We start from the raw sequence: 13,140 nt of genomic DNA on the forward strand, positions 1-13,140 counted from the left end.
AAGGTCTTAGCTTCCTTTAGGTAAAACTCTTCTGTAGTTGTGAAGAAATTAGCATTCAAAAAGTGGTCTGGTCGCCGCTTGAAGAGGTTACATTTTTGAGCTAGTCAGACCTAGAATACACAGACCCTCTGCAGATTTGCAAATCCATAGATGATGTGCGGACCCCGTTAAAAAACATAAAGGCACACCTTTGGACTAGGGAGCTTTTACTGCTGTCGTCCATTACACATTCCAACATTTGCTCCACTCTGATTGGCTGGTCGTCACAGAACACGTTATATTCCACTGCCATTATCCCCCACAGTGCACTGAGCACCATGTTGTGAAAAATAAAACCAAAAAAGGCATAGGTGTTAAAAGAGAGCCTACACTGACCCCGAGGCCCTAGTTTGGGTCCCCAGAACGACTCTGTGACATTAAAATTGATAATCACACATTATTTTTTATTGCAGAATATGCAAATCCTGTTCTGCTGTCACGATTCATAGATTCTTAGGCCCTACATACTTTTTTGGGGGGGTCTTAGGATTCACAGGTCTAGCACATTATTTGTGAATCCTGAATTTGTTGCGTTTCACTATCCCCTACACGTATTAGCTTAAGCTGTGTGCTATAATGGTTGGCCAGCTGTGGTGAATAGGGCACAGGCCATGAAGCCAGCTCCTGCTGCTCAAGGGTGAAGGCAGTGGGAGTTAGGCACAGTGAACTGTTACGACATAGAAGCCTTACAGATGTCTAAGTGACTGAGAAGGCTAAGAAAATGAAGTGCTTGTTCCTGACATCAAGTGATCGGCTGATCACAAATTATTTACAGCTTTTAAAAAAGGTATAAGATGTTAATATTGTGTAAAAGCAGGTGATTATTGATCTCAACTGGTCTTTGAAATATTGGTCCAAAGGAAGATTTCTTTGAAGTGCATTGGACTAAACTAAAACTTCAGTCCTCTGCATCAGGAATCTGTGTATATTCTACTGGTTGCAGGTGTCATTAGCAATAAGATAGATAGATGAGTTGGATACAGCGTTAGTTTCGGAGGCCTCTATGCAACTTGCAATTTTCAGGTTTCAATTTTGGTCCATAGATCAGCTGACTAGCAATACAATAAGCCTGAGGTGAGATCTACCTGTATTTAACTGTGTGGAGCAACAGGAATAATACACGAGTATTCCTTGGTTGTATAAGTTTGTAATTTTATCGGATGCTTTCAATTAAGAGAGAATAGATCTGCAGTGGTGGTTGCATATTTTGCTAATCAAGGAGCAACGAGATTGTGAGCACCCCACAATGGCCCTGGCCTAAAATCACAGCTCCTCAGTAAGATGTTCAAGGTGATAGAACATCTACCCAGTGCATTCCTCGTTGAAATCTTTGGTTATTCACAGAAACGCTGAATTAGAACAATTGATTGGTTTGGGTGAAACTCCCCCCCCATCCAACCCAACTTACCCACTGAGGATTTCTTGAGGTTCTATTTGCTTTCTTTATTTTGTATTAGTTCCCCTCTCTCTTGGAGGACAGCAAGACTTCAGGAATACCTTACCAGTGCCACCACTTTGTTTATGGAGGATTTATACTCATACTATTTAGCTGCTCATCGCAAGAGTGATGTGAAAATCACATCTGTATTTTCTGTTGATTGGTGTGATGTTAGACCTTTTACCAGGATACTCTCCTGATTTACACTGTGTTGTGATAGCTTCTTAGGAAGAAGTGAATAGTGTTTGCTCCTCTCACTTTTACTTTCGAGTAAAGATCTTGCCTTTGCTGCCAAAATGCTTTAGCATAACCCTTAGAGACACAAAAGCAAGACAAGAAATGCACAAAGGCATTGATTTGACAAAGAGACGGAATAAGATGGATGGATAATACTCTGGCTATATGGGAAAGTGAAATGATTTTGGTTATGTGTGCTCTCAATACTAGACTAGAAGCTGAATCAGGATCCATCAGTAGTATTGTTTGTAGTTTTTACTAGACCGGACAGTTTCAATGCAGGTCAAAGAAAGTGATGGGCCTTTGTAGGAAAGGCTAGTCTTCGAGTGAGTTTTAAACGATGGCTAACAATACAAACAAGCATAGGCATAGCCAATAGGTCGTGCCTTTTGGACTTTTTAAGTGTTTAGACATGCAGCACATTATCCAGGGTGCTCTGCTGCCAGGGATTGAAGAGCTATACAGTTACTACACACTGGATCATACAGTCTGATTCAGAAACACATACTTGCCTTAGGAAACATGTATTGACACATTCCAATCCTTTTTTAAGGCACAGACAGAAAGACAAGTGCCTCCATGCAAGTCACCATCACTTTAACATTCTGTGTGGACTGCATCACTACACTATTGAATAGCCTGAAGAATCAGCGTCAGGGGCATTTAGAAACATATTAGATGGTCAATCAAATCATTTGTAGAGCGCACTACATACCCGTGAGGGTTTCAAGGCGCTGGGGAGGGGCTATGGGGGAGGGTGCTGCTGCTACTGGTCGAAGAGCCAGGTCTTGAGTCGTCTCCTGAAGGTCTCCTGAAGGTCAGCAGGTCTTTGGTTTGTCGTAGGTTGAGAGGGAGGGTGTTCCAGGTCTTGGTGGCGCAGTGGGAGAAGGACCTGCCTCCGGAAGTGGTTCTACGGATGCGCGGGACCGTGGCCAGGGCGTGGTCAGCGGAGCGGAGTTTCCTGTTGGGTACGTAGAAGGAGAGTCGACTGTTGAGATAGGCTGGGCCGGTTTTGTGGAGTGCCTTGTGTGCGTGGACCAGGAGCTTGAAGGAGATTCTTCTGTCGACGGGGAGCCAGTGCAGGTTCCTCAAGTGGGGGGGGATGTGGTCAAGGCGCGGGACGTCGAGGATTAGGCGTGCAGAGGCGTTCTGGATTCTTTGCAGTCTGTCGATGAGCTTGGACGAGGCTCCGGCGTAGAGGGCGTTTCCGTAGTCGAGTCTGCTGCTGACTAGGGCCTGGGTGACTGTTTTCCTCGTGTTTGTCGGGATCCATCTGTAGATCTTGCGGAGCATGCCGAGGGTGTTGAAGCAGGTGGAGGAGACTGCGTGGACTTGTTTGGTCATGGTGAGTGTTGAGTCGAGGATGACTCCCAGGTTGCGTGCGTGGTTGGTAGGGGCCGGGGGTGTCCCCAGTGATGCGGGCCACCAGGAGTCGTCCCATGCTGAGGGGTTGGGTCCGAGGATGAGGATCTCCGTCTTGTCTGATTCAGCTTACGTCAGCTTTCCTTCATCCAGTCGGTGACGGCCTTCATTCCCTGGTGGAGGTTGGATTTGGCGGTGAGAGGGTCCTTGGTGAGGGAGAGGATCAGCTGCGTGTCGTCGGCATAGGAGATTATGTTGAGGTCGTGCTGTCGGGCGATGCGTGCTAGTGGTGCCATGTAGACATTGAACAGCGTCGGGCTGAGGGAGGATCCCTGTGGGACGCCGCAGATGATCTCGGAGGCTTCGGATCGGAACGGGGGGAGGCGGACTCTCTGAGTTCTGCCGGTGAGGAAGGAGGTGGTCCAGTCCAAGGCCTTCTCTCGGATTCCTGCGTCGTGGAGGCGTGTGCGTAGTGTGCGGTGGCAAGCGGTGTCGAAGGCGGCGGAGAGGTCCAGGAGGATGAGGGCCGCCGTCTCGCCGTTGTCTAGCAGGATCCTGATGTCGTCTTTGGCGGCGATGAGGAATCCTGATTGGGAGGGGTCCAGGATGTTGTTGTCTTCGAGGTGACGGGTGAGCTGGATGTTAACTATCTTCTCGATGACCTTTGCTGGGATCGGAAGCAGGGAGATGGGCCGGAAGTTCTTGAGGTCGCTCGGATCCGCCTTGGGTTTCTTCAGTAGGGCGTTGATCTCTGCGTGCTTCCATTTCTCAGGGAAGATAGCAGTCTCGAAGGAGAGGTTGATGATGTTGCGCAGGTGGGGTGCGATGGCGATGGAGATGGTGAAATGATATATCTCAAGGAATGGGTGAGAATGTGACCAGAGCTGCTGACTTGAGAGAAACATGTATTTTTGAAGCCTCGTGCTGCTTCCTTACCTCACCATGTGAAGGCAACCCCCATCTACTTCTGAAAAAATGCACAGCTCAAAATAATTTATTTCCAATGAAAAATATGTACACACCTATAACTCTGTAGAGACCTTTCTCCATTGAAGGACACTGTTTTCACACTTAATTTGATCCAAAACAGCTATTTTCCTGATGCAACCACCCTAAATGTTCGGTCAAATACATTTCAGTAGAAAGAAAAATGTGATCAGCATTTTGACATCCGAACACACTCATTGCTACTTTGACAGGTTGAGTTTTGTATGGAAAACATCTATCCATCGCTTTACTCTGGAGTAAAACTGAAACCAGAAACATTACACAAAACATTTGAATAAACATTTGAGAATTTTTTTTCATTGGACCCGGCTTACAACAGGATACAAGACGTTGGAGAACGAAATACATGCCATGGCATCACACAGATTGTACAGAAAAATATTTTCCGCCTTACATCATGCACAGGGCCATTGGAATTATGTGACAAAGGATTGCGATAGCATGATGCATTGTTATTTTTACATGTTACAAACTCACTGGGAAAAGGTTTTCACCCCACATTAGTGCCAGTTTAGCACCCAAATACAGCAATAAGCTACTAAAAAGAGACCAGTCCGTCTTTGCCTATGGCCTTCCACTAAGTGACAACACATGTCGTCATTTTTTAGTCAAGTTTGATCCTAGCTGGAGCTAGTAGCAAGCATTTTATTTTGTTAAAATTTGCAAATTATGAAGCAGATAATGGACTATGTGTCAAATCCATATATATATGCGGAAAACACCGAAGCCGCAGAATCGCATAATTAGGGTGGATGACGATACTACAAGTTTCGCCAAAGTTACATGGACTGAAGAGTCCTCCTTATGGTCACGGAAATACTCACTGTTTTGCAGTGTCAGATGCTTACATTAATAATACTAGTAACAATAATGGAAATATTAACAACTATTATTATCAGCAGAATCAATTGCATTGTTGTTGATACTTCCAGGAAAGTATTTACACCATGCAATTGACGGTGGGAGATCGTTTCATAATACATAGTACAGGGAGAAGTCCACAAAGTGACTTTCGAGCTCACTGACATGAATATGGCTCAGTGGATCGAGCACACACTGCAGAAATCTGTGAAGTTTTCCACTTTATCTTGGCTGAAATAAAACATGCAATCAATGTAGTATAAACAATCCGGGTCAATGGAGTAATGGAGGACCAAATTATGTTGCAGTGTTTACTGATTAACCGTATTGTATTTTCTTAATATAGCGCACTTGTGAGCCTTTTGAGGCTCAAAGAGCTTTAATTATGCATCAAGACAGAGCTAATTATGACACAAGATGCCATTAAAGACAAATTCACCATATTCTCTGTCAACAATAGTAGCCCCATTCAAATTTTTTATAATTTTTATTAAGCGAGCATATTTCCTCATAGATCCCAATTTGTGAGCTACCAATACCATGTAAGTGCTGGCTTTCCTCATGGTTATGTCGACTGCATACGTTGTCTTTCAGGAGAGATGGTTTGAGTAGAAATTTCACACATCATTCCCTCGTGGCTGTTACTGTTGGTAAGATAACTTCTGCTTTAGTATTGGTTTTTAATTTCTCAAGATGTTGCTGTGGTGTAGCATTTTGCAGGCCGTGACCACAGGCTCCTCAAATTACCATAATCAAGTGGCTGGAAACCAGAAAGAAAATTACCTTTCGTCTGGTATTTGATCTCGGACTTTGAATGCACAACAAATGTTTGGAGATAACAAGAATTACAGCCCTGTTTACATTAACCAAAGTCGGAGCACAGTCAAACAGTAACACAAGCAGACATCCGTCAGGTCAAATGCTCTTCGAGAAAGGGAAATGTAGTCCCTAAACAGATGCTACAATAAGACTAGGGAAAGGGTAAAAGTACTGGGGCATTGCGTCGTGGATTGAAAAGGAGGGACAAATAGGAAAATTGACCACTAGCAAGTAAGGATTTTTAAAGGACACTGAAACAACCAATAAAAAGCAGTAAGCCCACAAAGAAGTATATACCAACGTATATTAAGTATATACTAAAGTATATACCAAAGGTCTCGAAAGCTCGACCTAAAGAAAAGAACCATAGCAAGAGATAGAGGACCGTCAGACATATTGAAAAGGACGAGACAAATTATTGGACTTAACTCAGTTTGGGAAGCGGAAAAGGAGTGGAGAGGACTTGCTAAATTTTGAAGAATGAGAAGGGAACAGGCGTAGCCAACTGTCATGAATTCTGTGATTCATGAGGATTGCTGTAATTATGCCAGTGAAGGCGCAACCTTACAGATGTATTTAATGGGAGAATGGTGAAGACTATTGGTGCATGGGCTCTTTATAATTTACCAAATGTATATTCTCTGATAAAGTTAATAGTTTTATTGTATGTGGTTGAAGTGTATACAAATGCTCAGTTGTAAAACTCATTAAAAGCTCTGTGTTTTAATGCAGTTGCGTTGAGCGCATCACAGATAGATGCTCTATTTTGAGGACTATGTAATTCCCCATTCTCAGGTAAAAGTTTGGCAAACTGTAACATCAGATGTCAGAAATTTCGTGAGTGAAAATATGATATGTAGCTTAAATGGGTCCCTGAATGTTTTCTGTGATGATATGGTGGGCATGGAGCTGTGTTATCAGTGAAAACCTTATGTGCCTTCCATGACAGTGTTAAAAGGTATACTTTTTCCTTTCTTGGAGTGAATGTTATTATTCAAGAAAATGTTTGGAAATAAATATGCCTATAAAAAGTGATATGTTTTTAAGGTAGTCTAAAATGTGTTGGAAGTCTAATTTTCTGTATTTCACATTGCAGAAAATTAAACTTCCAAAGAAAGTTGCAAGACATTATCCAATGTACGAATTATACCTGTATGGAGAAGGAACATATGCAGAAGAGAACAAAAATCTGATATTAACTGGAATTCCAATACTTTTTCTCCCTGGGAACGCTGGAAGCTACAAGCAAGGTAATTCAGTTCACTTATGAATAACCTATCATGCTAAATATATATTTGTACATGTCATAAAAAGAAATAATATACTCTAAATAAAAACTTGAATATTCCAAGTTACTAATGTGTTTTAAATCTTATGTTCCTCTCTAATATCCTAATCTTGCCCTTGGAGTGACAAAAGCAGTCTGAAGGATACTTTTGTACAGCTGCAAGCTCTATTTCATACTGATATTATACACTACAGAGTAGGCTTATAAAATATATATTTTAACGTACTCTATAAAGCAACCAAGTACATTGGCTAGCAAAGTAAATTGTGCAATGTGGCAATTGCTATTCTCAGTATATGGCTTGTTGATTGGTGGTTCCTCGGATTCTTTTAAATGGCACCGCTAAATATAGACAGCTTTCTGACCGAGTCACTTATTTCGTTTTTTGTCGAGCCTAAGGAGCGCATGTGCTGCTCTGCGAGACATGCTGTCTCTACACTGTGGGCCGTAAGTCCACCCATCGCTTCTGATTGGCTGCTTCAATTGTCCTTCTAAAATGCCTGCTTACCAGTAGCTAAATCTAGTTTACTCCCACGGACCGGCCCTATTACAAGTGACCTTACACTTAGACGCTCATCAGGTCGTTTATATGCACTATTTTCTTTGTTTCCTGCTTGTGGAAGCATGTTTTGCTTTACCTGCCACTACAACCCCCTATCACCACCCTGCTTGCCAGCCCCCACTACCCTGCTTAACTGCCCCCACTACCCTGCTTACCCGCCCCACCACCCCACCCAGATGCACAATAATGGATTGTTAAAATAACATTTACATTTTGTTTACTTGGCACTGAAGCGTCTTCTGCTGCCCGTGGTGCTCTTCCTGCTCGCCTTGAGGGCTGAAGCGAGAGACTCTTATGTACTCTGCTGCTGTGGGTGATACTCGCCGAGTGCGGTCGGAGAGTGTTTTTGTTCGTAAATACCTGCTAAATTATTACGTGTGAAACTGACAAGAAGATAACACGTGGTTGCACAAGGTCTGCTGTAAATATGTTTGTTAGAAATGAAAAAAACGTCCACACTCGAGTATTCCTCTCAGTAACACGTTGTCGATGACCCAGCACTTGTTTTTGTGCTGGCGCCGTCAGGCCTTGTTGTGAATCTAGTTCTTGGAAACCCCCGCTGCCGTCATGCCTCTGCGCCTGGGTTTTAATAATTGCAGGGACCAGGATGGGTACTAATGTGAAGGGCTGAAGGTGAACCTTTCCTGCTGCACTCACTGTCGAAAACAGGGTCGTGTGATGGGGCAAATTTATTTATATACTTTGGGCTAGCGCGCTACGCAGCCTGGGGACACGACACACCACACAATTAGTGTTAGCTCAGGAATTGAACCACGTGCGGTTCCTCCCCTTTTATTAACTCCTGTGAGCCACGCCTGGCTCACGGATGAGGTGCTACAACAGTATCTGGTTATGTTACTGGACAACAGGGCCGCTGACCTGTTACATCCCTTTCCAAGTTAGTCCTTGAGCATCGTCTTTATTAGATAGCCCACAAAGTCCTGAAGCCAGGAGCTTGGCTGAGGGTTTAATCTGAAACTGTAGCGATGTGGGTGATTACGGATAGGTGGGCCATACCTTAAAGTCGTGACCGGCGGTGGGTCTGATGATGGTTCTCCGGATTCCTGAAGACCTGTGTTTTCTTCCTGTTCACTGGCCGGAAGGTGGAGGGGATCCCGAGATGGGTCCGGGTGGGGTTAACGTAACTTCCATCAACCAGGAGATGTTATGGGAAACTTCTTCCACCCCTCGTCAGGACGTTACCATGGTGCCTCTCTTGGCTACGACTGTCCAGGTCACTGATTCATGGGTGGTTTTGAACTTGCCTCCGGGGCGCCGGTTCCTGATGAGCACTGTCGAACCAGGTTGGAGGGATCTTTGCACGGCCTGGAGGCGCGTGCTGGCTTGGTCATTCCTCCACTTCCTCCTTTCTTGTGGGCTTCGGGTGTCATGAGGCGGAGGTTTCCAACCTGGACAGGCGAGCAGTAGGTCTCTCCGGGCTCCATTGAACATCACTGCCCAGGGGGATTGTTACGTTGTGCAGTGGGGCGTGCTCCTGTACTCCTAGAGGAACAGGTTTAGGTGTTGTTCCAGATGAGCCTGCTCGACGTGGACGATGCTCAATGTTTTGTTCAGCATGTGCATGAACCGTTCTACGTCTCTGTTCACCTGGGGCCACTGTGGGGTAGTCCGGTGGTGGTGGATTCCTTGCTGAGTAAGGAACTCCGCGAACTCCTCTTCATGAAATGGGGGCCCATTGTTGCTCCTGATCTCGGCTGGGAGGCCGAAGGTCGTGAATATTTTCACCAGGATGAGCGGCACGTGTATGAACTCTGTCGACAGAATTACCTCCACAATTGGGTACTTGGAGAAGGTATCTACCAGGACAAGCGTGGTTATCCCCCCAAGGAAGCTCCCAAAGTCTATGCTCAGCTTCGACCACGGGTCGGTGTAGGCTTCTTCCGTCAACACTGGACCACCTCGGCAGGCTGGTCGCTGACAGGCCTGGCACTTGCGCACCAGCTCTTCGACCATTGTGTCCAGTTCCGGGAACCACACCTTCTCTCACATCTGGGACTTCATCTTGGTGGTGCCTTGATGTCCCCCATGTTTGAGCTGGGTGGTCTGTTGCCGAAGTGTCTGGGGAATCACTAGGCGGGAACCCCCCAGGAGGATACCTTCTTCCGTGGCACTGATAGCACTGAGTTTGTTCCTTATTCTCCACATCTTGGCCTTGCTTGGTAAGGTGGGTGCTCCCTGTGGGTGACTCGGTTCCCTTGTTAATAGCAGTTATAGTTATGTTCCTCTCTGTGTGACTTGGTGTGCACTTGAATTTGCCTGTCCTTGTTTTACTGTGCCAGTAATGGCTTTCCCTCGCTGCTGACTCAGGGCAGTCACATGGTTGGCTCCGGCAGTGAAGACGGTGCCGCTGAGCGCTCCAGCACTCAAGCTGCGTCTCGCTCCCCTCACTCTTCCTCGTGGGCGGGGCCGACCTAGGAGCACATGGACGCTCCCCCTGCGGATTGGCCGGCTCTTGCATCCTTTCTTCACAGCGCGGCGGCCGATACTCAATACGCTGCTACCTCTGCTACCGCTGAGGCTGATTCTCCCTTCTCGGCGCCAGGTGGACACAGGATGCCGCCCCCTGCTGTGTCAGCGATGTAGACCCTGTGTCTGCCGCGGAACTCTCCCCGAGCCTGGGCACTGCAGGACGCAGGTTGCGACCCCCCATGTCGCCAGTGTGACCAGGGCAAATTTATATATATACTTTTGGCTAGCGCCGGACGTAACCTTTAACGGTCACGTTAGAGCCCCAGTTCTTCATGGTGAAGCAGTCTTCTCACTGCTATCGCTGCCAGCACTTGGTAATAGTAAAACAGTGTTTAATTAACAAAGATAGAATGCATATTTGCAGATGTTGCCACTCACACAGTAACATTATTAAAATGCACAGGTTGACAAAGAAGCACCCCACCCCTTGTGCTACCTTTTTTTCTGGTTTACCCATTCAAGTTTGATACATAAATCGAAAAAGGCACTTGCGTAATTTTCTAGGCGCCTGTATTCATGATGTGCGCACCTACAAAATGACATGCAGGCCGCTTAAGCTTATTTTTCTTTTTTAAAAGCCATACTACACAGTGTTGGGGAGTCTGTAGAACATGGCTAGAACCATTGACAAAGGTAATAGGTCCCAAAGGCGAGTCCTATTGCTTGTTTAACCTTGCATTCAGTCCTGGGCAGAAAAAAATAGATTTTATTCAAGTGACAACTGCATTTTTTTAGGTCTCGCCAACAGTCAGCTTTTAGGTGTCTGTTTGTGAGAAATTTCTTGTGGATCATATCAAAACATACAGGGCCCGATTCACAGAACTAACTTAAGACAAAATCCTAAACTTACTACCATTTTCGTATTCAAAGAAGGTACTTACTCATTTTGGTATTCACAGAAGACACTTACTCATTTCGGTATTCACAGAAGTTAGGAGTCCTAAGTTTAGGACTCCTAAATGCCTTCTGTGAATACCGAAAGTCTTAAAATTAGGATTTTTCTCAGTTTAGGAGTCCTAAACTTAGGAGTCCTAACTATACTACTACTAAACTGAGAAAAATCCTAATTTTAAGGCTTTCGGTATTCACAGAAGGCATTTAGGAGTCCTAAAGTTAGGAGTCCTAACTATACTACTACTAAACTGAGAAAAATCCTAATTTTAAGACTTTCGGTATTCACAGAAGACATTTAGAAGTCCTAAAGTTAGGACTCCTAACTTCTGTGAATACCGAAATGAGTAAGTGCCTTCTGTGAATACCGAAATGAGTAAGTGCCTTCTGTGAATACCAAAATGGTAGTAAGTTTAGGATTTTGTCTTAAGTTAGTTCTGTGAATCGGGCCCACAGTGTGCTCACAGCCAGTCTGTAGCTTAGCTTTCATGTCCGTCTCATTTGCTTGCTTCTTATTTTGTCTTTCCTTAGTTTCTTTACAATCCTTTCGATTGGATGACTTGTATGTATCCTACCACTGCTTTCATGCAAGGAACTACTTTTTTCTTTTTCTCGAGCACTCCTGAGAGAGTATTTGTATTTTTAGGTCTCGCTCCTGTGTGCTGGTTCTCCACTTAAATCTTCCCACACACCATTTGTGTTTGAGCAGATCACAAAAGCATCTTTAAAGGCTGCATGGTTTTAACCAAACTTTTAACACTGTAAACGTGTATGAGCTCAGGTCATTTTCATAACTATAAGTGTTTGTGCTCTCCGTGGTACGTTTTAAAGCATAACACCAATGTTGTGGTTTAAACAACAGTTCTGATGTAAATGCATGTAAGCTTGCCCTGTTCTCTGTAATTTATTTTCAATCAATTCCCAAGGTTGCTTCTTAGTGGATTTAGACAGAGCAATTGTTCCTAAAGCATAGCAGACTGCTTTCATCACATTTCATTTAAATGACCTTGCTTGTGAATGAAAAATGAAGCCACTAAAAGGTTGTGGTGAAGCATAAACATTTTCTGGAAATGCACATGGTCAGTGACTGGCTACCGCCCCCCCCCCTTATGACCTCACCACACCCAGCGACAGGAACATAAGCATGGTATCTTTGGAAGGCGGGAGGTCGCAAGACCCCCCGGCCGTATTTATTAAGTTATAAAACAATAAAATTTTCATAATTGCATGATAAACCGTTATACAAAAATCAGCAGGACATTAGATACATTATTGTCAACAAGTGTGAATGACTATCCTTAACAAAGACTCTAATACAAAACACGAGGCCCCGAGCGCGGGGCACGTCCAGTGAGTGGGGAGCGTCCAGGCAACAAGGGGGTCACCTGGGCGCTCCCCGCCTCTTTATTTCCTAGCGGCCCCCCCCCTTCCCCCCGACCCGGATATCGATTAATGCCATCCGGGTCAAGGGTGGGGTGGCAACCAATCGGTGACAGGGCGCGCCCCAGTGGACACACCCCACCACCGAGAAGTCCGGAGGACAAGGGGAGGGGTCGCCGCACCGCCATGCGGGCAGGGGGCCAAGAGCCCCCCCTTTTCATGTGAGCTTGTAGCCGCCCGTCTAGGTATATTTTAATAAAAACCTTCAGATTTAGACTGCCAAAGGACGACACACTAGCAGCACTCATCTGGCTGGAAATAAACCAGCCAAACTGAAAATCAACCTTCAGAAGTAGTGTCTGTGATGCTTTGCAGTCGCTGCAAGCCTCCAACCTGTGGTGTACCTTGACCCCACTTGCCGAGTTTTAAAAAAAATCCTTAATCTGCCAGATTTCTTTCTGTGCAAGAAGACCAAGAGAACCTGGCAAAGCGCTCTCATGCATGGCAAAGTATTAACTCTTACAACTCTCTAAAGCCATAGCATATTTTGACCAGGGGTGCTCTCACCAACTTAAATGTATGCGCCTTTGCCTAGGTATTCAGCCAACTCTGGATCAACTGCCCCACTGGCTAAAACCGGCAACGACAAACTGCAGACTTTGTGACGTGGGAAAAGAAATCTTAATGCATATCCTCTGTCTCTACCCGGCAATGCTATCAGACCGCCGGAGGATGCTGCGGGCCGCTTTTAACCAGGCCGCTGCT

At 45.2% G+C, this 13,140-nt stretch overlaps 1 protein-coding gene across 1 annotated transcript in view; it reads left to right on the forward strand.

The window, feature by feature from the left end:
- PGAP1 (post-GPI attachment to proteins inositol deacylase 1) overlaps positions 1–13,140 on the forward strand; it is a 760,293-nt gene that overhangs the window by 73,049 nt on the left and 674,104 nt on the right. The window contains exon 2 of the mRNA XM_085648756.1: positions 6,861–7,014. Within this exon, the coding sequence (XP_085504882.1) occupies positions 6,861–7,014 (154 nt within the window). The remainder of the gene's footprint in view (positions 1–6,860; positions 7,015–13,140) is intronic.

Source organism: Triturus cristatus, chromosome 3_2, assembly GCF_964204655.1.
Source record: "Triturus cristatus chromosome 3_2, aTriCri1.1, whole genome shotgun sequence".
NCBI classification, from domain to species: domain Eukaryota; kingdom Metazoa; phylum Chordata; class Amphibia; order Caudata; family Salamandridae; genus Triturus; species Triturus cristatus.